The 26871-nt window shown below is 35.4% G+C and overlaps 3 protein-coding genes and 1 long non-coding RNA gene across 6 annotated transcripts; 2 read left to right on the top strand and 2 right to left on the bottom strand.

The window, feature by feature from the left end:
• LOC108662090 lies at nt 931-1927 on the bottom strand. Its single transcript, XR_001927871.1, has 2 exons — nt 1704-1927; nt 931-1236 (listed from the first exon to the last, which is right to left on the bottom strand). It is a non-coding gene; the product is annotated as an uncharacterized LOC108662090 (long non-coding RNA).
• Nucleotides 3305-7057, top strand: LOC18600261 (bifunctional L-3-cyanoalanine synthase/cysteine synthase D1). Its single transcript, XM_018120482.1, is given in 11 exon segments — nt 3305-3415; nt 3586-3648; nt 3751-3860; nt 3962-4019; nt 4286-4549; nt 4628-4765; nt 4906-4957; nt 5294-5373; nt 5722-5781; nt 5921-6001; nt 6697-7057. Coding segments are annotated over 10 exon segments (972 nt in total). The 5' UTR covers nt 3305-3415; nt 3586-3609; the 3' UTR covers nt 6787-7057.
• On the top strand, nt 8436-24681 carry LOC18600260 (protein MON2 homolog). Of its 3 annotated transcripts, XM_007030594.2 has the most exons (44): nt 8436-8745; nt 9288-9473; nt 9592-9681; nt 10152-10225; nt 10348-10503; nt 10747-10867; nt 11050-11105; nt 11182-11236; nt 11337-11393; nt 11502-11603; nt 12057-12137; nt 12250-12302; nt 12852-12921; nt 13343-13406; nt 14215-14363; nt 14448-14575; nt 14672-14729; nt 15008-15105; nt 16000-16087; nt 16221-16286; nt 16366-16425; nt 16713-16799; nt 17103-17289; nt 17540-17583; nt 17674-17805; nt 17917-18048; nt 18139-18191; nt 18394-18442; nt 18589-18647; nt 18780-18919; nt 19011-19192; nt 19854-19982; nt 20061-20146; nt 20251-20366; nt 20451-20563; nt 20668-20791; nt 20912-21033; nt 21810-21996; nt 22084-22312; nt 22596-22914; nt 23106-23245; nt 23670-23794; nt 23904-24105; nt 24272-24681. In XM_007030594.2, exons 1-44 carry the CDS (start codon nt 8641-8643, stop codon nt 24357-24359), a joined length of 4962 nt encoding a protein of 1653 aa, XP_007030656.2. In that variant the 5' UTR covers nt 8436-8640; the 3' UTR covers nt 24360-24681. The 3 variants fall into 3 exon arrangements, with proteins under 3 accessions (XP_007030656.2, XP_017977253.1, XP_017977254.1); XM_018121764.1 differs by lacking the exons at nt 8436-8745; nt 9288-9473; nt 9592-9681; ... (2 more) ...; nt 10747-10867; nt 11050-11105 and having other exon boundaries at nt 11126-11236; nt 11317-11393; XM_018121765.1 differs by lacking the exons at nt 8436-8745; nt 9288-9473; nt 9592-9681; ... (2 more) ...; nt 10747-10867; nt 11050-11105 and having other exon boundaries at nt 11233-11236; nt 11309-11393.
• On the bottom strand, nt 24424-26377 carry LOC18600259 (late embryogenesis abundant protein D-34). The gene is made up of 3 exons (XM_007030593.2): nt 25864-26377; nt 25449-25751; nt 24424-25366 (listed from the first exon to the last, which is right to left on the bottom strand). Exons 1-3 carry the CDS (start codon nt 26167-26169, stop codon nt 25205-25207), a joined length of 771 nt encoding a protein of 256 aa, XP_007030655.2. The 5' UTR covers nt 26170-26377; the 3' UTR covers nt 24424-25204.

Here is a 26871-nt window from a genome sequence, read left to right as displayed (position 1 = left end):
TCAATATTATTACATCATCAAATTAATGAAAATATTCACGATGGACTAGTAGTTAGACGTATATATCTAATAGAAGATATTCTTTTAAGGCAAACAGTACATTTCGAAAATTAATAGATCTGTATAAAATTATAATTAAAACTTAAAGATATTAGTGTATTTAATTCTAAAATTTTTAATAATTAGTTAAAATTAAGTTTATGAAAAATGTATTGATTGTATCGTACTATACATTTTCATATTATAAAATACATATCACATATTATATGATACGTTTTTAATACTGGATAAAATGCGTTTATCATTTTTATTTAGTATATTATCGTAGTGTGATAACAATATTTTTTAATGCAAAACAGAGTTTTGAAGATTTGAATTCCATTTTTGAACTACCTAGAAACTTGGAATATGTTCTTTTTTGAATCATTGCTTTGGTAGGCTTAACCCGGCGGTACAAACAATGAAGACAGTTTTTTCTGGGCACTTGTTGACTTGTTGCGAAAGCACAACTAAAGAAATGTTGAAATTGTGGATTAGGAGTTTGCATCTGGGTTTAGTATCTATGATTCATCATGAAAACTCCCTTCTCAACCATGAGAGTAGTCATGCAACAATGAGGATGTAAACGAACTTTCTTTGGTGCAAAACAAGGCTAAATATTGAGAGAAACAGGTAATCTATTGAACTACTCGGAAACTTGAACATGTTCTTTTCTCAACCCTGTGGAACAAAGAAAGAAGACAGAGATTTCAGGTGATGTTTTGCATATAGGAAACAAGCTTTAAGAAGTAGCAGAATGGCTATGTGAAAAGCAAACGAAATTCAATTAACTTTATCAAGTGCTTCATCAGGAAAACAGTTGTGAACTTAAGATATACAAGCCTTAAACCTTCCTGACCCAGAAATCTGAAACGTTAGGCACTAGAATTGGATAGGGGCCGCGCGAACGCAGGCCCCCACTACCACAAATTATGACGTTGGCTCTCCCACCTGGGGAGACCATAAGCAAGCGCCCCTCCTAAGTGCAATGGAGGCCGCTTACCTAAGCCATGGGCCTTTTTGATCACCCATCGACCCCGTCCAGGTAAGTATGTTGCATCGTTGCCACCTGCCCTGTACTTATAGTCTCTGCTTCCTCTGTTTCCTGCTCCTTACTTTTATTTGTCTAAAGTGGGATTAAGGAATTTTCAAACAGAGAGTTGTAGCTTCCCTTCCTTTCTACACGGTCCAAACAGTCTAGTGAAATTCGAAGGAAACAATTATCAGTTTCCAAATCATTATTAATTGATCTCTCTTTCTTTTTTTTTAAATGATTAAAAAGGTTTCTGAGCCAGTGCATTTCTTCAGAAAATATGGTGTGAAAATTAAAAAGGGAGAAAACTTATGTTGATGGGTCTATAAACCTCCTATTTTAATTGTTACTCAAACTAAATTTAAGGGAATTGCTTTAATTTGGGGTCTTCAGGCTTATGGCTTTTGAATATTATAATCTTTACTTCATCTAAAATTTTAACTCAAAAAAGGAAGATTATGGTCATAAGCAATCTTATATTTAAAAGATCATTAAACCGTTATAGGGTTTAGTAAATTAAAAAACCCTTTTTCATTGCAATATGTAATTCAGAATATCATCGAGATAACATAAGAACATTTTAAAAGGTTACTTTGGTTATTCGGAATTCTAATTCAGATAAATACCATACCTCATTTCCAACATTTTCCTAAACTGGCATTGGTGGGTGCGCCAGGCCTAAGCTGCAGTGCAACGCTTGGGCGACGCGCGAGAACCCCAGCAGCAAGCTACCGGCATGGGCTCTCCCCCTTAAAAAATTAATTTAATATCATGTGGACCAATGGCCCACGTATCAGATATTAAACTGATAAGAACAGATACTACACTTGATCTTAGCCAAAAGGCCGAGAAAGGTATGCCTTGTCCCATCAAGGCTCGCCTCTTTTAAAGGCAGCTTCTGGCCCCTCGTCTCTTAAGAGTATCCAATGTGGGTTATTGAGTACAAGAGAGAACTCTTCCTGAAACTTGGAACAGGTAATCTGTGAACTGCTTAATCATTGTTATGGTGGTCTTAACCCGGTGGAACAAAGAAAGAAGACATAGATTTCAGGTTTAGGAGAATTCTGGTGTTTTGCATACTGGAAACAAGGTTTGCTGGTTTGGGTATGAGTTTAATGCATTAAGAAAGAGTCTAGAAATGGCAGAATGGCAATGTGGAAAGCAAACCCAAGTTCATCACAACTGTTCATAATTTGCAGAAATTCCATAACTTTGAGTGTGCTTCATCAAGAAAACAGTTAGGAACTTGGCAGATACAAGCCTTTGGTTGAACTTTGATGCATTTCCTGATAAGAATTATTTTCATGGTTTTTGTCTAATAATATAAACCAAATTAACTAATGCAAGTCCATTTCATGTACATGAACAGCCCCCCATCCATTTTCTTTTCTGGAAGAAATGCAGACTCCTGCCTTAGTGGACAAGAAAATATTGTATGAAGTGACAAGCTGAAAATAACAATAAGGAAAAAACATAAATTTTCCACATTCAGAAGGAAAGTGGCTTAGTGTATTGACTAGAAAAATGGAACTGATAAGGATGACAAGGAGTGGAAGGACCAAAACAATCCAGCTATTGGATGTAACCATCTCAATGGAAACTACTAGTCTTTGTAAATTTAGTCGAAGCAAATAGGTTAAACAAACAAATAATATCAATATTGGGTACAGTTATCCATAATCTGCTGGAAGGAGCTTATTTTTGACCTTGTTAAAAGAAGTATTTCTTGGGTAACAAGGAAATGTAGTTTATCAACTATTTAAGTGCAAGCGGCAGAAAGAGAAAAGACTGCTTTAAATTGTTTTCAAAACTAAAGTACAACGGGAGTTAAAGTTTAGGAGTTAGCAATGCACAGTTGGTCATCACTGGGCCTTGGACCCTGGAAAAGGACAAGCTCATCAGTTTCATTACCAAATACCAACATCTTTTGCTTTTGTTTTTAAGTGTTTTGTAGAGGTGAGGCATCCTTCTTTAAGGTTATTAAAGCACTTGTGCTTTATTTTTAAATATTTTCTTATTTTTGTCTTGTTGTTCATTGTTAGACTATTCCAAGGCACCCCTTTGGAAGTTATCTGTACCATAGGACTACTCGATCCAGTAAGTATATTTCTATGTGTTTACAGTTTGATTTATCCTTGTTTCTTTGACAAGTTTTATTTCCTTTTCTTTGGTAAAATTTCCAATTGCTTGACTTGTTTCCATTTCCTTAGCTGGGAAATAGGTATTTCTTGCCTCTTCCTGTGTTCTGAGCTCTTTTTATGCTCTTTATAACCTGTTCAGAAGCTTGTATGTTTGGGTTGCCTTCAATAGCTGTTTATCATCTTCTTATTAAACAAATTCTGGGTACTTGAAAGCAGTTATGTTTACCTCTGTTCATCACAGTTCATTGTTGGTTATAGTTGGTTTTGACTTTTGATTTTCTTGTTTTCCTCTTTTCTCTTCATTGTCCATCCCAGTTGATGAAAGATTGTAGTAAGCTTTGGCTTTTGATTTTCATCCTTCCTTTCTATCAGGTTGCAGAATTCTGAGAATCGGAAATGGAGGAGAAATGTGCAATCAAGAAAGATGTTAGTGAGGTAAATCCTCTTCTCAATCATTTTGGTTTTCTTGCTGTCTTCGGTCTTCTGTTTCTTCTTCTTTCTCAAAATTTCCTTTTAACCTCCTTGTGGCTTACGCAGTTAATAGGCAATACACCTATGGTTTATCTGAACAATATTGTGGACGGTTGTGTAGCACGTATTGCTGCCAAGCTAGAGCTGTTGGAACCTTGCTCCAGTGTTAAAGACAGGCATAGGCTTGGTTTATATTTGATTGTATTTTCTTCACTGCACCTTGCACAGTGTTACCTGCAAATTAACACCTCTGGTCATTTTATTTTTGGATATGCAGGATTGCCTACAGCATGATTTAAGATGCAGAAGATAAGGGCTTGATTACACCAGGGAAGGTATAGTGGCCTTTACCATATTCAAAGGTGCTTTGCTAGGTGTAGCCTTCAATTTCATGCATATGCATATGCCTATAATTTTATGTGGTCTGTTACAATTTACAAAGGTCTATTTTGCTCTTGTGAGGCTTAAACTAGAATCTTCTGCTTCAATTGATTTTTGATTCAATGTGGACCACTTTCCACATGAATGGACCAAATATGGAACATTTAAGCTAACAAACTTCCCATTGGTTCTGCATATGTTCAAATAATATTGGCTAAAGAATGTCCTCATCGAGCCTACCAGTGGTAATACTGGCATTGGAATGGCTTTCATTGGAGCAGCCAGGGGTTATAAAGTTATTGTTACAATGCCAGCATCTGTGAGTATTGAGAGGAGAATCGTTCTTCGAGCTTTAGGAGCTGAGGTATACCTCACTAACCCAGTCAAGGGCATTAAAGGGGTTATTGACAAGGCTGAGGAGTTAGTAAATAACACACCTAACAGTCACATGCTTCGGCAATTTGAAAACCCTGCCAATCCTCAGGTATTATCTCTACTCTTAACTTTTCTATGTTTCATAATCTGAGTTAATGACTAAAGGAACTAATGAACCCTTGTTTAGATTCATTATGATGCCACTGGTCCAGAGATATGGAAAGACTCGGAAGGCAAAGTTGATGCACTGGTTGCAGGTATTGGGACTGGTGGTACAATAACAGGTGCAGGGAAATTCCTCAAAGAGAAAAACTCAGAGATCAAGGTTTCCTCCTTTTTTAACTGTAGAAAAGATGATGTGCACATTTGAGACTGTAACTTATTAGAGAAAGAGTCAATGTTCTGGTTGTTATGTTAATGAGAGCATTTTCTTCTTTTTGGCTTACCTTTTTTGTTGAGATATAGGTGTATGGCGTAGAACCAGTTGAAAGTGCAGTCTTGAATGGTGGAAAACCTGGTAACTTTCAAGTTTCTTTCATCCTTCAGTCTTCTTTGGTCTTTTATTGGCATTGTTTCATTCTTTTCATATTATTTATTGGAATTCATTGTTGTTTCAAAACTGTAAAGCTCAATGTTCGGAAAAATAAGAACAATTTGAGATAAATCCATTAACTAATATACAAATACTCTATGCAGGTAAGAGACTGTTTAATAATCTTAGCTCACCTGTTTTAGAGATCCTATATGAAATTATACTGTTGAACAAAATTTCATCAAAACCTTTATGATTTGAGCAATATCTTTAGTACTTGATTATTTTCTTGGTGACATTGTGTGCCCATGCATGTCAAAGGCCCTCATCTGATCCAAGGAATTGGTGCTGGTATTGTCCCTGAAGTTTTAGATGTTGGAATCCTTGATGAAGTTGTTCAGGTAAGTCTCAACAGCATCCTTGTCAAATCACTTTGTCAAATCATCAGATTCTGCTTTAGTCCCATGATTTCTTATTCTGGAAAGCATTAGTAAATTGGTTTTACCTTTCATTTCTTCCAAGTCTAGAAACAGCTTTAGGAAAATTTGCAATCAGTTTTATTTTGGAAAAATTTCTGAACTTTTTATTTCTGTCAGGTGATATTTCTTTTCCTCACAAGTAGTGATTCTCTCCCATTACTTATCTTCTTTTTCCTTGCCAAGTATCAATCATCTGATCCATGGCTTATTCTGTATGGTGCATGGTAGTTTTCTATTCCATTTATCTATGCTGCTGTTATAACTTCTTAGGTGTCTGGTGAAGAAGCTATTGAGACTGCTAAGAAGCTAGCCTTGAAAGAAGGTTTGCTGGTATAATTCAGAACCATTAATCTCTTCTCATGACCTTCAAGCATGCTTACATAAGTTAAATTTATACATCTCTTTTTTTCCACCGTTAATGCTCATTGTAAATTTACTTGACTTTTCTCACATAAATTAATCTTGACAGGTAGGTATATCATCTGGTGCTGCAGCAGCGGCTGCAATCAAGGTGGCAAAGAGACCAGAAAATACCGGCAAACTCATAGTTGTGAGTTGCATTCCCTTCTTCAACTTGATATATCCTATTATGATACTAGATATAAGTTGATTAACTCTGTGAAAAACCAAAATGGTCCAGATGAGTTCTAACCTTTACCACGCATGTAACAATTTCCAGGGTTCTTGGTTTGTTTGTCTTCTCTCATTTCTGTCCTTGAAAGCTTTAAAGTTCATACTGTCGAAAACTCTGCTAGTTGTCAGTCCAATCTTAGAAACATTTAATCTATCCATTCAAGTAAAAGAGTTTCTTTGAGATTCCCATTATATTCAAAAGTCCTTCACTGCAATCCAGCATTTCTAAACTTGTTTCTGGCACATCAATCATTCAAATTACAGATTACAGTTGATCTGCAAAAGGGTATCGAATAGAAAACCTTTTTGGTATATGAATTACAGGGCAAAAAATGGTTAAATGATGAAGCAATGCCTATTATCAGTAGCTTAGGGAAGAAACAAATGATAACTCATTTATGATGCATGAAAGAGCAGGCCTTGGTTAGGCTGAGACCCAAAAGGCTAATGTTCTGTCCTTATGTTCTCCAGTTCCAGCCTTGACCTGATTTTTTGTGAATTGCTTAGCTGGTTTTGCATCATTGGTAACACAAGTAGAAAAGACTTCTACTGGTGCAAACTCTTGTTTGTTCATTTCCTGATTCTTGAACAATTTTTTGTTTCCCCGTGCAGGTTATTTTCCCCAGCGCGGGCGAGCGTTACCTGTCTTCTGCATTGTTTGAATCCTTTAGGCAAGAGGCAGAAAACATGACCTTTGACTGATTCATTATCCAGTTCAGAAACTGCTGTTTCCTGACTCAGGAAGTCTTTGTAGTTTTGCATTCCACTGCATGTCAGACTACTGCCATTGAAACATTCTCTGATTGTTTTAATTACAATCGGTGGAATGAATCAATTTACTTAAAATTCTTGAATGCATAAACTTCCATGGTTGTAACAAGTAGGAAAACTTCTACCTGCTGAAATTTGGTTAAGGATTTTCTAGTAAACCAAACATGTCTAGAAGAATATACATCAGTTGTTTCACTTTTTATCTTTCTTGAGCTTCAGTGGTTGAATCATGTATAATTGTACACTGTATGAAGAATTATATATATATATATATATGAACAAAAATGTAGTAGAAAAAGAAAGATATAAATATGAAGTGAGATAGGAAAAATATGAATTAATGAAAATTACTTCTAGTTTGTCTTTGAATTATTATTATTATTGTTATGATGTTATAAGCATAAAGCTAATATTGGTCTTTTTCCTTCTGCTGTATTTAATTTGTCCTAAATTTTTGAATTTACTACAAAATTGCAATCAAAATATTTCAATTTTAAGATTGATATTAAAAAAAGAGATTCGGAAAATGAAATCCTTGAACTCATCGGTCTCTTTATCTGGTGATCTTAAGAAGAAAAATAGATTACCATCTTACATATTGTCTATGGAATTTTTAAATTTCACAATCATATATTTTGAATCAAATAAATTTTTATAATTAATAATTAATTAATTGTTATTATTTAAAATATCATTTATAATTTTATATCATATAAAACTAACATGAAATATTAATATATCATAAATGGATGATGATATAACATGTTAATATGATATAATGACATATTTATAAAATATTTTTTCACTTGCTTCCATGCTAGTATAAAATAGTAAATGATATTTTAATTAATGATAATTAATCAATCATTAATTATAACTATATATTTGATTTAAAATAAAAATAAAGACATTTAATTGAACACGATTGAAAAATATTTATTTGAATTTTTTAAATAATTTAAAATATTAAAACATAATAATTTAATATAATATTTAAAAAAAAACATGATAATATCTTGACTCGCTATGTTAAGTTTACAAATGAAACATGATATCTTCTCACGTACACACTTTTGGAGGACAGAAAATGAGAGAAAAGTCATGAAAGACATTAAAAAAAGACTCTAATCTTTTTTTCTTTAATTAAATTAACAACAAATAAAAAGATTTTAAAATAAAGGTTTATATTTTTTTTTACAAAAAAACTAATTAAAAATTAATACCATTACCCATTTTGGAAAAAGAAATAAAACATACGATTTTATGTGAAAGAAAAAACATCTCACGGTGTTATACGAGAAAATATTATACCACAGGGGATTATATAAAGTTTACATTTCTTAAAATTAATAAAATAATATAAAAACATTAATTTTTCGGGTCGGACTGGACTGAGTTTAGGCCTTTTAAATATTAGCCTGAATTTTAATCGGGCCTAATTTTACCTGAGCCCGTTCCATTTTAGTCAAAATTCTAAAACCCACCCAAATTTTGAGCGGGCTCCACCTTAATTTGGGCAACCGGCAACGTATTATTCCCTCTTTTACCAATCTCACGCGTGTCTTTTCGCACGTGCGAAAACACTCTTCCACAACAGATCTCTCCCACTTGAAGAAGAGATCTACAAAGCTCATTTCCTCTTCCTTTTCTCTGTGCTCGAACTCTTCGATCTCGATGCATTTGTTTCCCTTGTCCAATCCAATTTCAAAGTTCAGTAGTTAACAATTCATTCAAATTCACAAATCATTGAAAGAGAGGGAGGAAGACAGGGAGAGTTGTGAGGAGATGGCTTTCATGGCTGTTCTTGAATCCGATCTCCGCGCTCTCTCCGCCGAAGCACGCCGCCGCTACCCCTCCGTCAAGGATGCAGCAGAACACGCCATCTTAAAGGTCACAATTCACGTTTATATACTGCTATTTAGTGGAATTACTGAAAATGTTAGCTTTTTTAGTGGCATTTTGGTGTTTTAAGCTTGAAACCATTATTTAATGCGTGTTTGGTTGCTGAGAAGAAAAATAAGAATTAGAAGAGAAAAGCAATGAAAAATTATTATAATTTGGGTTTTATTTAAATTCGTGGAGTTTTTCTTTTTCTTTTTTTTCTTCGCAAACATGAAATTCTACACGAATTTGCCATTAGTTTTAGTAAGGAAGCTTTAGTTTAGGTTTTAAACTCTATTGGCATCTGTTTTGAAAGTAAAATTAAGCTATGTTTTGGAAATTGAAGTAAGTCTTTGATAATGTTATTAGTATTACTTTAATTTTGGTTAATGAGTATTCTGATGATTAAAATCACTCTAAAATTAATGAAGTCTTTAAATCGTATGCAATAATGTGGAAGTAATGGAATTAGAGGAGATGTTGTTTTGGTACATTTATTTGTTTTACTGTAGCTGGCAGCGGCTGAGTTTGAAGGTTATGTGTTTCTGCAGCTTCGTACATTGTCAAGTCCCAGTGAAATTTCGCATAATGAAGACATAGTACGGATTTTTTTAATGGCATGTGAGGTTAAAACTGTCAAACTTAGTGTTATTGGACTTTCCTGTCTACAAAAGCTCATATCTCATGATGCAGTTGCCCCATCAGTTCTCAATGAGATACTTCCTACATTGAAAGATGTAAGTTTATTCTTGCATTTGGTATCGACAATAGGTTTATTTTCAATGTAATTTTCAACTTAGCAAAAAGTGTTGGTTTTTCCCATGAAATCTCACATATTCATTGCTGGTCATGCAGCATGCTGAAATGCCAGATGAGAGTGTTCAATTAAAGACTTTGCAGACTATATTTATAATATTTCAGTCACGGTTGCATCCTGAAAGTGAGGTAAACAATGCTTACATGCTTGTTTTCATTGTCTGCACTAATTTATGCAACGTGTTTTGGTTGAATTGAAGTCAGCAAACGGTCAGACTGAAGTTTATTAACCAATATTTTCTCAAGGGAAGAATAAGCAAGCTTTGGTGTACTTTTCAAATAACTTGATGCATTTGTATTGAATTATTATATCATGTATCGGATTTATATGCATAATCTTAGGCTATGTTGGGGGTGGGAATATATTGAGTTTGCTTGGGATATATGTCTATTGGCTAGACTGACTTACAATCAATCTCATTGCAGTTTGAAAGACCAGATAAGTTACATACATATGAATAATGTAAACAGATGCTTTTGGCATTTAGGTAGTAATTTCACATTGGAATCATGAAATGCTATGAGTCTTCTGAAATGGCTGTACTAATTAATTAGTAAGTCCAGTTTTCTTATGCTTCTCTGTTGACTATAATTATCAGGAGAATATGGCTCAAGCTCTTGGAATCTGTCTTCGACTTCTTGAAAACAATCGATCTTCTGACAGTGTTCGGAAGTAAGTTGCTCTGTAGGTCAAGAGTATTATGAGCAAGCTCCCCCTCACAGACTTCTATATTTGCAGCGATGTTTCCCTCCTTTCTGACTGAACTTATCTTTTTCATCTAAATCCTTTTTCAGCACTGCTGCTGCTACCTTCAGGCAGGCGGTAGCTTTGGTTTTTGACCATGTTGTCCATACTGAGACTCTTCCAACAGAAAAGTTTGGTTCTGGAAATTATATATTTCGTGCAAGCTCAGTTACTGGTGATGTTAGTCGCAGCATGAATAATTCAGAGTATGTTGTTTTTTGGGGATATCGTGCTTGACTAATAGCTTTTTGTAAAATTCTTTCATATGTATGTTTGTCTTGCAAATATTTATCCGTTTTTGTGTGCATATTTGTGTCAATGAGTACTTTTTTATTCGTATCTATGCTCATCTAACTAGATACCGTTTGATTTCTAATTTACCTGGTTTATATGTGTGTATGGTATGCTTATGTTTATGTCAACATCTGAACTAAATCAAGCATTAACAGGTCATTGGAACACAACTTTGCTTCTGGAAAGCCACTGTTGATGAGGGAGACCACAACTAGTGCTGGGAAGCTAGGGCTTCGTTTGCTTGAAGACCTGACAGCTCTTGCTGCAGGTGGATCTGTATGTACTTTTTTAAACTGTTTTTTATATTTCTATAACTAGATTTCTTCTCCAGAATCCTTAACTAGTGGATTTTAAGAATGTTTCACTGTGTTAATGGTTCCTTGAACTGCATTTTATAGATAACAATGACAATTCTAGCAGAGCTTCTTAGGTGGATTACTTTTTGGTCTTTCTTGCAGGCATGTTGGTTACGTGTTAGCTCTCTTCAACGGACATTTGTACTTGATATACTCGAGTGAGATATCTGTCTCTGCCTCTACTTATTTATCTGTTTTAATTTTTAGTCTCTTCAGCATGCTTGTGTTTTGCAGGTTCATTCTATCCAATTATGTGGCTATGTTCAAGATTTTGGTTTCGTATGAACAGGTGATTATGCAATAACTTGACTCAAAAATTTCGTTTATATTTTGTCTAAGCATGCTAGTAAGACTTTTATAGTTGTAAAGCTTGCATGGCAACTGAACAGGTGTTGCGGCACCAAATATGTTCACTTTTAATGACTTCACTGCGTACCAACTCTGAGGTAACTTATCTAATCTCTTGCCTATTTGAGCTTCTCCCCTTTTAAGTGCTTTCTTGCAGATAGTTTATTTGCACATACTTTGGTTTTTTGTGTTGAATGTCCATTCAGCTTGAAGGAGAAGTAGGAGAGCCGTATTTTCGTCGCTTGGTCTTGCGATCGGTTGCCCACATTATCAGGCTTTATAGTTCATCCCTTATTACTGAATGTGAGGTATGCTGTATTTATTATTTTGTTTCTATTTCTCAAATGATATGTTGATGTAGGAGAGAAAGTAGAGGTAAAACTGCAAACAATTTAGCAAGTGGTGGGGAAAATATTTTAATTTTAGGGTTTAGGGTGGTAGGAATCCCTGACTAGAGTCTAAGGATTCAATATGGATGAGAAAGACTTAATTTTGATGTTTCTTGAGAGTTGAGGATCAAGTAACTGGGTACCGGAAGTTAGAGCAACAGGTAAAGGGCTCTATAAGTAAGTTAATGTCGTAATAGTTTTAGTATCAAATTCCTTGTTATTCCATTCTTTGTTTCAAATTTCATTTTGTCTTTGTACCTTTGATTTATGCTAAAACTACAAGACCTTATTATTTTTTTTTAATGTTATGCTCATAGAATTTCACCTCCTTTTTATTTCAACTCCTAATTCCACAAGTCTTATGATATGCAGGTGTTCCTTAGCATGCTAATCAAATTAACTTTTCTTGATCTGCCATTATGGCATCGTATTCTTGTTCTTGAGATCTTAAGGGTAATCTCAACAACCTAGATGCACCATATTTTCCTTTTATGATTTTTTTAGAAATTATTTTTACATTTTAAAATTTAAAATTTGTCTAAACTTTAGATGTGGGAATTGACAGGGATTTTGTGTAGAAGCACGGACACTGCGAATCCTTTTCCAAAACTTTGATATGTACGTGCATTTACATTCCACCTCTGATCTATCCCTGGCAGCATACATGTTTCAAAACATTGCAAAGGCACTGTTTGTTGTTTCCTCTTTTGTTTTTGTTTTTAGTTGTTTCAGGCTAGTGCTTTGAACATAATGTACTCTTATGGACATTGATTTTATTTCATTGCTGATCTAGTGGATATTTACCACTATTAATCCTCAGGATATCACACATTTTTTTTTTATGAAGTTCAGGTTAAAATTATGAAAGTATACCCCTTCCCCTATCCATTTCTCAAGAGTCCAATGTCGATGCTGCTTCATTAGCCAAGTTTGATGTGAATTTAAAAACTTGAACTCATTCTTGATATCCAATGATACAACTTCCTGATGTCAGTGGTTATGTTGGTTTGATTTAATTCAAATAACAATGTGCCGTTTGTTCCTATTTTGGGATGTCAACAAAGTTTGATTATATATCCTCTCTCGTCCCTCTGCTTCTTTCTTCCCTAGTTGGTCCATTTTCATAATTGTATTTTTCTAGAGTAATCTCATGTCTCCACCTTGTAGGCATCCGAAGAACACAAATGTTGTGGAGGGTATGATTAAAGCTCTTGCTCGAGTTGTTTCAAGTGTGCAGGTGAAATATTATTAATTAATTTTCAATTATGTCAATTCTTTTCGTTCACTGTCACAAGGGATGTGATTGTCTCTAGGTGTATTTATTTGAAATTGTGTAGTTTGCCTTTGTTTTATTGTTTGTGTGTTGTGAGGTTGAAATAATTGAATAAATTTGAGCATAGTGTGAGACTGAAATGTCGACATTCTGCATCACTTCAGCACTGTAATAATTTCTATCTCAAATATTGTTGTCTATCATCTGTTGGCTCTGCTGTGACCATATCAACTTGTTTGTCTATTAGCTTTTGATAACTGGATTTTTTTCTTCTTCATTGTAGTTTTTATGCTTAGACACTTTCAATTTGGGGAGATCAGTTATAGTACAAATGTGATTTAAGCACATTTTAAGCCCATAACTAACATAATTTTCTATAAATTAGTTTCTAGAGACAAGTGAAGAGAGCCTGGCAGCAGTTGCAGGGATGTTCAGCAGCAAAGCTAAAGGTAACACTTCCTTACTTGTTTTAAAAGTTGAATTGGTCATCTCGTCCAATGTCTTTTGGTATTGTTGGCTTATCATAATTTGTTTTACCAGGGTGAACTCTGTTGTTCTTTGAGATTTAAATTCTTTGTTCATTTGATCAAACGACTTTGGAATTTAAAACAAGCCAAGCCACTGTTTTCCAAGAATGATGATGTGGTTTGTTTTCCACATTTGTAATTAATAGGAATTAAAATTACTAGAATGTAGAATGTTGATTATATAAAATGTTTCTATCTTCATGGCTGGAAGTAGGAAAGAAGATAATTAATAGAATAACCAATGGACAATAACATTGATTACAAATGTAATTAGTGGCTTTTATGTTTTATTTTGCATAAGCGTCAATGGATTGTTATTACTACAGGATACTTGAGCAGTGCCCTGTTGTTCTTAACTCCTATATTTTGTTAATTATCTACAAGAAATATCACAATTAAAGCAAGAAGAACACATCCTGTTGAAAAATCTGGACATGAGGTTTTGTTGGTATCCAATTCTTTGAAATGCAATACAAATCTGCTAGGTCATAATTGGTTTTGTCACACATAGGGCATAGCACATAATATATGCAGATAGTGAGTTTTTAGAATTGAGATATGTGCATCTGTTACCTAGAGTTACGTGGATTAATGTATCACATGCTTTCCTTATGTCAGTAATGCTTTGATATGTAGACTTATAACCATTTTATAGGTCCATGAATCTCATAAGTTCATCATTTATTGCTGTTCATGATGTACATTACATATTTTGGTTTTTGGGTGGCAGGAATTGAATGGAGTCTTGACAATGATGCATCAAATGCAGCAGTCCTGGTTGCTAGTGAGGCACATGCTATTTCTTTGGCAATTGAAGGTTTGTTGGGTGTTGTCTTTACTGTAGCTTCGCTGACTGATGAAGCAGTAGATGCTGGGGAGGTAAGTGGGAACATTTCTTGTCTTTATATCATGTTCTATGCTATGCAATTTTTACCAAATTTTATATTCTCTTGGTACAAGCAGCTTGAATCCCCTAGATGTGATTATGTCCCTTCAGCAAAGTGTGGTGGAAAAACTGCAGTTCTCTGCATTTCGATGGTTGATTCATTGTGGTTGACCATTCTTGATGCTCTGTCCCTTATTTTAGCAAGGTTCGCTGATTTTTTTTTTCAATGTAATCTGCCTTTCTCTATCTGTATCAAGCAAAACCAAGTTTGTATGTGTTCTAAATCTAATTTATTTTGAAGGTCTCAAGGAGAGGCTATTGTGTTGGAAATTTTAAAGGGGTATCAGGCATTTACTCAGGTAACCTATATTTTTCACATACTGAATCATTAAATGGTCGCTGCCAATTTTGACTGTTGTCTTTTTCATCTCAACTCAGCCTTAATACCCACAGGTTGGCTAACTTGTGTTTATAGTTCTTTCAAAAACAGTTGTAGTTGTTTATACTCATGGTCACATTCTCACTATTATTATTTGTTATTTACAGTAGTGGCTTGAATTTTCTGATGGACACTATTTATGTTAGACCTCTGATAAATGATGATAGTTTCTGATGACAAATTTTCACTATTCCGCAGGCATGTGGAGTTCTTCATGCTGTAGAGCCTTTAAATTCTTTCCTAGCATCCCTTTGCAAATTCACTATCAATTTTCCAAATGAAGTGGAAAGAAGAAGGTATGGCCATAAAAGCCACTAGCATGTCATTCTCATCATGCTGTAGCATTTATAATTTGCATAATGATTACAATTGTTGCTGATTTCTGTAAAGATTGTTTCCCTTTTTCTCTTTGGGGAGTGGGTAGGGGTTCATGTACAGTTTGTTTTTGTTTCAAAAGTAATTCCTTACAATGATAAGTAATGGAAATGTTGCAACAAAGCTCTGGAAAGAAAAGCAAATTAGAGAAACATATTTCTTCTCATTGTTGCTTAGGAGTGACTTTATTTGCTCTGAAGGTTTGTTGAAATCTAACCTGCTACTATCAAGGTGACTAGTCACAGAGGCCATGAGATGAAAGAGGTCCAATTTGTTTTCTTGGCAACATGTCAGATTAAGCTGTTAGTCTTGCAAATAACACCAAGCCTTTGGAATATGTTTAAAACATAAATATAATAGCTGGATTCTGTTGGCCAGAAACACTTGTTCACAGCATTAAAATGTACAGAACTGCGTAACTTGAACTAAAAAATATGAACAATACTTTGCTAGCAGATGAAATTACCTACTAATTCCTTGTAAAAGAGAGGCAACATGCAAAATCCCTTGTGCCTTCCATTAATCAGTCAGGATGAAGCTATCAAATACTCCATGATGTTAATTTCCGAAGACAACTCTCATGATTGTATGATTTTTACGCTCTTCCATATGTATACAAAAAGTTGACTTTTGGGTTGCTCTGCAAAATATGCTTGGTGCTAACTATTGGTGCAGCTAATCTAATATACCTTGTTTCGTAGTTTTTACATTTTAGGCTATCTTTTAACATGCATAATTTGTTGTGTATATCTTTGTAGTTTATCCTTTTAAAGGTTTTACTAGCTCACTGACAGTGGTTAAAATTGAGATTTCAGCACTGCATTACAGTCTCCTGGATCAAAACGTACCGACTTAATTGCTGATCAGAGAGATAGCATTATCCTTACACCAAAGAATGTGCAGGTATTTCTGAATAGTTTTGTGAGTATGGTAAATCCTGTTAATAATTTTCCCGTTTTTCAGATTATATAACAGTTTTATTAAATCCTCATTTGAACTACTTAGTTACTTGTTTCTAATTGCTCTGACGACCCAGGCTTTAAGGACTCTCTTCAATATTGCTCATCGACTACATAATGTGTTGGGCCCATCTTGGGTTTTGGTATGTTGGTCTAGGTTTTATATCTTTCTAAAACCAGGGAGAGTTCAAAATTATGATTGTTTATGAAAAATAAATGTAGGTATTGGAAACTTTGTCTGCTCTGGACAGAGCAATCCATTCTCCACATGCCACCACACAGGTAATTTTGGGACACCTTTTTGGGTGTAATTTCCTGATGAATATTTTGTAGTTTCTTCAATATTATCCTATTCCATTGTGCTGTTTTTATAAGAAATAAAATTGGTAGTTTCAACTTTCAACAGCATTATACTTTTGGAAAAACCAATAGTTGCCTTATTGCTGATGCCTTCATTTTCCTTATAGACAAAACTTCAATTCAGTTACTTCTTGGTGTCTGAAAATTATTTTTGTGAGTCGTTCATCCAACCCAAAGTTCTGGCCTTTTCATATTTTTCATTCCTGCAGGAAGTCTCCACATCAGTGCCAAGACTTGCAAGAGAATCTTCTGGTCAATACAGTGATTTCAGTATTCTCTCCTCTTTAAATTCTCAGGTATTATAAGCAAGTAAAATTTTTTTGGTAGTGGGATATATTCTCATGCTTGGGAAACTTTTAGTAAATGAACCTGAGTTTCACTTTGGACAGTTCCTTTTGACCATATTCTTTATGTGGTCAATGGGGCCACATTATGAAGATTATGAAAATTGCAATATAAAAAATGGATGGTGTTCCAGAATATTTGGAACCAACCAATTATTTGTTTTTCTTGCATTTTAACATTTTCTCCCGTCTACCTTGTAAATGAATAATAATAATGTGCGTAATCTAACGTGGCAATTTTTTTTTTCTACAAAGCTGTTTGAGAGCTCGGCCCTTATGCACATATCTGCTGTTAAGTCGCTTCTTTCTGCACTGTGTCAATTGTCACATCAATGTATGGTTGAGACTTCAAGTGGTTTTGGACCAGCAACAAGTCAGAAAATTGGAAGTATCAGTTTTTCTGTTGAAAGAATGATATCCATCCTTGTCAACAATCTTCACCGTAAGTAGTATGATTTTGCGGACACTTCTTGAAGTTTCATGATTATAAGCTCAGAGATGATATTTTCACATGTTCATGGCTACTTTAATGTGCACAAATCTTCCCATATTCGAAGATTTGAAGTTTTATCCGTTGTCTATGCTTATGTTTATTGACTATAAAGAGTGAACTGCCAAAACTTTTGCCAATAAGAAGAAAAAGTTGTGACTTGCAGTTAGCTTTAATTTTCAATTGATTTTTTCTTGTACAGGAGTGGAACCATTGTGGGATCAAGTTGTTGGCCACTTTCTTGAGGTGATCGTAATTGGTACTTTTAATAGAATGAGTAGTGCTAGCATCATTTAAAGTTTAGACGTTTCATGACACCAGAAGAATATGCTGCAGCTTGCTGACAATTCTAATCAGCATTTGAGAAACATGGCACTCGATGCTTTGGATAAATCAATATGTGCTGTTTTAGGTTCTGAACAGTTTGAAGATCATGCATTGTCCAGATCCAATGAAAATTCTAAGGATGTGAGCTTCTGCCTTTCTATGACTGATTACACTGTATGATATCGAGGATATATATTTAATGCTGCTTATATTTGGTCTTCTCTCTCTCTCTCTCTCTCTCTCTCTCTGTAGGTAGGATGTAAGGAAACAGAATTAAGATCGCTTGAGTCTGCTGTCATATCTCCTCTGAGGGTCCTATATTCTTCTTCTCAAAGCATTGATGTTCGTGCTGGATCTTTGAAAATTCTTCTGCATGTCTTGGAGGTAATATGCTACTGACAGGAAACTGATTCAATTTTAAGTTAATTTCATGTCACCATGCTCATTGTGTTTAATTATAAACTTTTTCCCCAGAGGTGTGGAGAAAAATTGCTATACACTTGGCCTAATATACTTGAATTATTGAGGTTTGGCTTTTTCTTTGTTTTTTACTTCCGCCTAATTTTTCTATTTTCCTTCATTTTTTCAGGTTGGGTTTTTTTCTTTTTCCTTTTATTTTCCTGAAAGGCAGGGGATGGGGGGTGTATATTCCGAGATTTGTGATCATTTACTTCCTCTTTCTGGTTCTGTTTTATGGGTCATCTCCCTTTATATTTCTCTTGCTTTTAGGTCTGTTGCAGATGCATCTGAAAAGGATCTTGTCACTCTGGGTTTCCAGGTCAGTGAATCTTTGGCTGAGATACGTTGGGGAAATTCCTATTGATCTTTCGAAAGTCTTTCCTTGTTTATGCAAAGCATATACATACGGATATTGTAGTTGGTTCTATAAAATAAGTTCAACCTAACTTGTCTTTTTCCAAGTAGAGCCTGCGTGTGATCATGAATGATGGACTTGCAACCATACCTCCAGACTGCCTCAATGTGTAAGATACTGGATGAGCAATATTTGTAATTTCTTTATTTGTTTATTTTACAAGCAGTGCAATTATTTTGGTCTGCAATACTACTATTTAATAGCCCATTGAGGGTATTAACTATCCATCCGAAAATTGCAGATGTATTGATGTTACTGGAGCATATGGTGCTCAAAAGACTGAGTTAAATATAAGCTTGACTGCAATAGGGCTTTTATGGACTACAACAGACTTTATTGTGAAGGGATTGTTACATGGGTCATCAGAAGAGAAGGAAAAAGGTTAGAATGCCATTGTATGTCTATCTCATGAATAATTAAAGTGCATATTATTGTGAGTAGTATTGTTTTACAGTCTGCTAGAGTGCTACAGGTATTGTGAAGGTTAATTCTGTTTCAAATAAAGTGGATGGTCAAAAGAAGGAAGAGCAGGCAGAAAATATATCTAGTGATATAAACGGCCAGTCTCCCTCAATCAATATAGCAGACCGGGATAAATTGATAATCTCTGTTTTCTCATTGCTTCAAAAACTTGGAGATGATGAAAGGCCAGAGGTATAATAACCTTCCTGTTATGATATGTCTATTTTTCCTTTCTGTTTCTGCATTTCTCATTCTACACATCAAATATTTTTCTTCTTTTTTTTTTTTGAAAATTCATCAACTATTTTTCTTACATATCATCTATGGCAAATATGATGTATTCTATACTGCTCTTGGAGATATATATGAACATTCACATTAGCTATGTAGCTAGTGGGAAGTCTAACAGGGTACTTTGTAATGTTTACATGAAAAGGAGATACAACTTGCATAAAAATGCTAATATTTTTATGAGAATGCTTAGGATCTGTGCTCTGAGGCTGTTATACAAATGTGGTACTGGTAGTTTCTTAAGAAGCTTAATTTCTCCATAAGAACTTGGTTTTCAAAGATATGTATCTCGTTCAAGGATTGACTAGCTTCTTATGGTAAATTTGAAGTTTAATGAACTAGTTTACTTTGGTGGTTGAATAAGATGCTGTTAGATAGGAAAATTTTATTCTCTTTGACATCCATAATTCCTGTTGTAGTTAACCTTCTTGTTACCTTCTATCTTTGTATTTCAAACCTCTCAAAACCCTCCTATTGTGGTTTATATAGAATTAAGCAGTATATCGATTGCTATGAGATATTCAAATTCTTTTAATATGGCTAAGTTTAACATATATTGCAGGTCAGGAATTCTGCTATCAGGACACTCTTTCAAATTCTTGGAGGTCATGGGCAAAAACTTTCAAAAAGCATGTGGGAAGACTGTCTCTGGAATTATGTTTTCCCAACTCTAGATAGTGCTTCCCATATGGTAGGGTAATTAGCTCTCAAGGAGACCTTAAAACTTTTACTTTACTGTGTTAATGGGCTTCAAGGCTTGTCCTTGCAGGCAGCAACTTCATCAAAGGATGAATGGCAAGGGAAAGAACTTGGAATTCGAGCAGGAAAAGCAGTTCACATGCTTATTCATCATAGGTAATATTAAGAATTTTGGCTGCATATTGACATTCTTTCATCTTAATGTCAAACAGTCCTTTCCCTTGCTATATGAACATTCTAATACTTCAAGATAAATGCAGTCGGAACACAGCTCAGAAACAATGGGATGAGACACTTGTACTAGTCCTTGGTGGAATAGCTCGTTTGTTACGCTCTTTCTTTCCTTTCCTCAGTAGCTTAAACAATTTCTGGTCAGGTATGGCTATAATTAGATTCCTTATATGTGTCTGCAATTTAGAATTCTTTCCAGATCTGTTAGAAATGTCACTTATTTCTGCAGGATGGGAATCTTTGCTTCTCTTTGTAAAAGATAGCATTTTCAATGGTAGTAAAGAGGTTTCTCTTGCAGCAATAAATTGTTTACAGACAACTGTGCTTGGCCATTGCAGCAAGGTGAGCATTTTAAAATTTTTGGAAGTTAGCTAATTTCATTTAATCCCTTTAAAACCCTGTTATAATGCTCACTTATGCCACAAAGTGATTTTTTTTCTTGTCAGGGTAACTTGCCAATGCCTTACCTTGTTTCAGTAATTGATGTGTATGAAGTTGTTCTTCAAAAATCACCAAACTACAGCAGTGGTGCAACTAACAAGGTGAAGCAGGAGGTTTTGCACGGTCTTGGTAATGCAGTGAATAATTTGATTGATATGACACTTACAATTGATACAATATTTCGAACTCCAAACAAGGAACCATGTTTTCGATATGCTTACGTCTTTCTGATTTCTTAAAACTTGATAGGAGAACTGTATGTGCAAGCACAAAGGATGTTTGACGATCACATGTACACACGGTTGCTTGCAATCATTGGTTTGGAAATCAAGCAGACTGTGACAACTAGTGATAACTGTGAAGCTGAGTTTGTAAGTTTTTTCCTTTGGCCTTTTTCTCCCCTTCTTTTTTATGTTATATTGTGGTTTTTGTTCTCTATTTTCCGTCCATTTTTTCTTGACCTGTGGAATTTTTAAATTTAAATTAAATTAAACCCAGTCTAGAAGAAATGTAACATCTGCTTTTTCTTCTTTATGGACAAAGCTTGTTATACTGTTCAGTAGCTCATAAGGTTCTTGAAAAGAAGAGAGGGGTTTGAAATATCAAATCAACAACTAGATGTAGCAAAGATCATCAATAATGTGCACTTACTGTGAGTGAAAGCAGCCAAATCTTCCCTTTCCTCCTCTTTTCCAACAACAGCCAAGATCTAAGTTACATTTAACCTTGATTTTTTATGGGCTGGCCTGGGTTCCTAAGTTGTTTGAGTAATCCTTGTAATCCTTATTGTAAATTTCCATGTCTTGTTGACAAATTATGAATGTTTACATGTTTTTTTTTTTTTTGTTAGGACTGGCTCTGGCACTGAATTTATCATAATGATGACTATGGTCGTTGTGGATGCCACTTGCCAGTGGCCTTTGAGCCTAATTGGCATTGCCTCGCCTATAAGAATGGGGTGGAGGGAAGAGAGCAGGCCATATCTCATGACTCACTTTATATGCCAAGCCAAATAATAATCATCATAAGGATAATGATAAATTGATAGTAGTTATTCTAATACAGAACCAAAAGCTGCTATGAACTTATAAAACTCATGTATTCGTTTGAGCTTTTGAGTGGATGAATTTATGCTGCCCTTCTGCAGGGACAAGTTCCGCATGTACTGCGCACAGTGCTGGAAGTCTTGCCAATGCTATGTCCAGCTGAGCACCTTTCTTCAATGTGGCTCATCCTTCTGCGAGAACTCTTACAATATCTTCCAGGCCCGGATTCTCCTCCACAGAGTGAAGAAGAGGAGGCAGGACAAGCCAGCACTAGTGACCATACTCCAGGTATAACAGAGGCTTCATTGCAGTTGATCAGAACTCTTGCCTATTCCTTGATAAACAAGAAGTTTGGAATGTGTATTATATCTGCAGATGTTCCTGTGAAAATGAAGTATGAGACACCCAATGGTACTGCTTCTGCCTCCGTCCAAAAGGCTGAAGTTCTGTCTCCAACCTCCAGATCTGCTGCTGGTGCAACAGTTAATATCCCCAGTTATTTATTTGCAGAAAAGCTTATTCCTATTGTGGTAGATCTCATGCTAAAAGCTCCAGCCGTCGGAAAGTATATAATTTTTCCAGAAGTTCTCCAGAGCCTTGGGAGGTATATGATACTTTATTATCTGACGCATAATATGTTCTACTGCAGCTGCACTGCCCATTTACCTGGCTGAAATGGTTGTGGTTTTAACTAATGTATACTCTATTTTACTAGGTTTTTAGTTTGAAAGGGGAAATTAATAAATGTTGCATCTGCTTAATTAAAAGAATCTGATGTTGGGTAACTACAGAAATAGCTAATATGCCCCTTTATATCTATTTTTTTTTTATATATAGTTACTGAAGTAATATCTTTTAGCTTTTTCAATAAAGATTCGTTTTGTTAGGTCAATGACAACAAGAAGAGACAATCCAGATGGTTCACTTTGGAGGTTAGCTGTTGAAGGCTTCAATCGCATTCTTGTTGATGATGTCAGCAAATTAGCTGTGGAGTGTGATTCAAAAATTAGTAAGCCTGCAAGATTGCGTATATGGAAAGAAGTCGCAGATATCTACGAAATATTCCTTGTGGGTTATTGTGGACGCGCTCTTCCTTCCAATTCCCTCCCAGCTGTCACACTTAAGGATGATGAGTCCCTTGAGATGACCATACTAAACATTCTGGGTGAGAAGATTCTTAAGTCACCAATTGATGCCCCTATCGAGGTAAGCAATCTCCTTATCTAAGATATTGTTAGCTTTAGCAGGTGCTGGTAGTCTCGTGTTTTCATTGTGCTTTGCACCACTTAAATCAGTTTTACTTTTCGAATAAAGATAGCTATGATGCATTACTTTGAGGCTCAGAGCAAGCATGGTTCATTTCATCACTTTCCTAATTATTTTGTTTATGTTCACAGATTCTGCAACGACTCGTTTCCACCTTGGATCGCTGTGCCTCACGCACATGCTCTTTGCCTGTTGAGACTGTGGAACTTATGCCTTTGCACTGTAGTAGATTTTCCTTGACATGCTTACAGACATTATTTTCCCTCAGCAGGTAACAAAAGACAATTTAGTTCCAAATATGTAATTGATATTTCTAATATATTTTCTTCCATACAGCTAGGATAACTTCTGTACTTTATGCCTAAGTTTATAAAACCTGATCACAATCTCATAGGAAAAATGGCATACAATACATGCAGACTTTTCCTATAGAAAGCCCAGTTCTATTTAAATGGTTTTTGTCAAAAGTGAAAAATGTCCATATGTCTGGCTTTCCTAGAACATTTTATATTACATTTATCTGGTAACAAGAACATCATCATGTTTCTATCCTCCCTTTGAGCAACCCCTTACCGCTGGAATGAATTATAGCCTTTCGTGTTGTACATTAAGGCATCCTTTTAATCATCTCTAGGAAACTATAAACTATATTGTCTCTATTCAAATGTTTTGATCTTTTGTCAACATTCTCCTAGTTTTGATGAAGAAGTGGGTAATTGGAACGTGGCAAGATCTGAGGTCAGCAAAATTGCAATCATGGTACTCGTGACAAGATGTAAATACATCTTGAATAGATTTTTAGTTGATGAAAAGGAAATAGGTAAGTATGTTCCCTTTGTAAACAAATTGTCAAATATTAAATTGTTTTGCTTAGGTTCACTTACTGCCCTAGAGTATGAACTCCTGAACTTTGATCGACTTACCTACAGGTGATCGTCCTCTACCAACAGCAAGGCTTGAAGAAGTAATATTTGTCCTTCAGGAACTGGCTTGTCTGGTGATTCACTTAGACACTGCATCTGTTCTTCCTCTACATCCACGTTTGAAATATGGCCTAGCAGAAGGGAAACTTGACAAGCGACCACATCTGCTTGTTCTTTTTCCCTCCTTTTGTGAACTTATTACATCAAGGTGAGTAATAATATATTTATGCAAAATTTTGATACTGCTTCAAATTACAGCATTTTCAATGGAACACAGAGCCATTACTTGCAATCGATCTTACTTCTCCATTTAACAATTTTCTTTATTCGTAATTCTAATTACTAAACCAAACACTAATCCTTTTGGATGGCAGGGAAGCCAGACTAAGAGAGCTGGTACAAGTTTTGCTCAAACTCATTGCAAAGGAACTGACATTAGAAAAGGTTATCACAGGCTGTTGATACACATAAACATCTGTTTTTTTTTTTATAAAATACAGTACCAAGTCGTACTCTTACGTCCTTGTTTATTTGAGGTTCAAATAGGTTCATCTTGCCCTCTATTTTTGTAGTATTATTATCTTATTATATTAGTTTGTGTACATTATAGGAAAAAGGCCAGTTTTGCTGTATTCAAAGTAGTAACCTCAGGATCATTTTTGTGAATAATATGAGTAAAAAGGCCAGGATCAATTGCAACATTTTTGTTTCTTTGATTTTGTACCAAAAGTGTAAAATTCTATTGATTTGAGTGTATAACATCGCCCTTTTGGTGGGTTATTTTCTTCCTTTTCATACATGCGACTGCTCCTTGGATTCCACTGCCTCCAAAATCCCAGCCTCTAGGTGGTATGCTTTCTAAAATTCCTTTAGTTTCTTGGTGAAGAATAGTCTCAACTATTGAAGCAATCTGCAAGAAAGTGTCCCTTTAGGATTTGAACCTGGAAGTGCTAATATCATTGCTTTCGGTTGGATACCCTGCCTGCCACCTTCAGGATCCTGAAGGAAGCCCGAGAAATGGGAAGAAAATAGTCTGAACTCTAGAGCAATATTGATACAGATAGTTCTTTGTGAAAGGGGAACAACAGCCATCAACTACAATCTTAATCTCAATTAGAAGATAGTTTGGCTGCAGCTTCGGTCTCCTTGTTGCCTTCTCGAGTTCCACCAGTTATTTTATTTCAATGTCAAGAAAGTGAGTACAGAGATTGAACACTCATAGCAGATTCAACAACTCAAACTCAAGCAATGAAAGCAAAGCCGGGCAAAGTTCGTAATTACATGAACATGGTGCTATAATATAGGTTTCATTTATGACTCTGGTTGAGCCTAGCAGCTGCAGCCACAGAAGCTGCCACGCCGGCGGGATGTGTGGTCAGGTTAGGGTCATTCCTCATCTCTGCACCCGTCACCCTTTCTGCATCTCTTCGTGTTGCCGGCTTATCCGAAGGCAACTTCGTAGTTGCATTCTGCAAAAGGGGATAATTATACTTACCGTCTTTTGTATTTGCAATGCATTTTCCATTAGTAACGTTTAAAAGTACTACTTACTGAGAGAATATCACCCAATTTGGTCTTGTCCTCGTCTCTAGTTGCCCTAGCGTTGAGGGTGGCAGCTGACTGAGCAGCAGCGGCGACGCCACCAGGCATTATGGAGGTACGACCTGTGGCTCTCACTTCCGCCGCCTGTATTGCAGCAGCATCACTCCATTCCACCGGCTTCTTTCCTGCTGTAAGGGCGGTGGCTTCAAGTGCTTCACCGATGGTGATTGCATCACCAGTACTGCCACCCTGTTGAGAAGCGGAGAATTGCCCAGAAGACAATGGAGCTGCCTGGCTATATTGTCCGACAACCTGCATGGCACATGCACAAAATTATTAATCCTAAATATGTAGCTTAATTTGCAATAAGGAAGACATTAATATGCTGAAAAACCCCTTCATTAATCCAACGGCTGCTGCTTACCTCATCACCAACGGACTCTGTGATCACACGTTTTCCTGGAAGTTCTGTCTCTTTAATCGTAACACCGGATTCAGCGTTGAGATCTTCGTGACACACAAATCCAGCAACCTCATTCTGCATCGCGGCAGACTGCATGGCTGAAGCCGCATAACCCTTGGGGTTGTGGCCAAGCATGGCGTTCTCCGCCGTCTGCAGTATGGCTACATCCTTAGGCGCCACCGGCATCTCCGCTAGCTCACCTTGTACAGGAAACACATCCCCATATTTGATCGGTTTTTGCAGCTTCTCAGGCTGTTGCTGGCTCATTTCGTTAACGATTTAATCTATATTTTTTTATGCTTTTAGGGTTACAAGTGTTGTTTCAGAAAGAATTTGATTTTTATACGTGCATGAAACATGCAAGACTTACACAAGTTTGTTTCGGGAGTGAAACGTGGCTGGGAAATAGAGAGACGGTTTGGGCGTCGGTAAGGACAGGTGGTACGATTTTGGGTACTCAATTTTGGAAAGACAGACAAATGGTGTTTTGCCATAGATACATGAGGACTTGGTCTGAGCCTCTGAGCCGTTGGATGGCCAAAGAGGCATTAATCTCCTTTCCAAATAATATTCATTATAAAAAATTTTTGACTTTATATTAAAATTTTTAATTAAATATTTAATTTTTAATATAAAAATTAAAATTAAAATTTTTTTGGAAAGTCAAAATTAAAATTAAATTTTTAACATAAAAAACAATAGTATTAAGTGTTTAAAATATAAAAAATATTTTAAAATATCTCAAAAAAAAACTAATTGAAAAAATGAGATAGAGAATATATATTCTTACACGTACATTACAACATCAACAATATTGTAATATTATATAAAAAACGTAAAATGACCATAATATTACCAACCTATTTAAACATGAGATGGCCGGAAGGAGTGAGGTTACTTAATAATTATATATGATATTATCGTTTTTTTATTATTTAATTATATTACTAATTTTAATAACAAAAAAAT

Source organism: Theobroma cacao, chromosome 5 (assembly GCF_000208745.1).
Source record: "Theobroma cacao cultivar B97-61/B2 chromosome 5, Criollo_cocoa_genome_V2, whole genome shotgun sequence".
Classification (NCBI taxonomy): Eukaryota; Viridiplantae; Streptophyta; class Magnoliopsida; order Malvales; family Malvaceae; genus Theobroma; species Theobroma cacao.
This window is presented reverse-complemented; position numbering and strand designations above follow the sequence as displayed.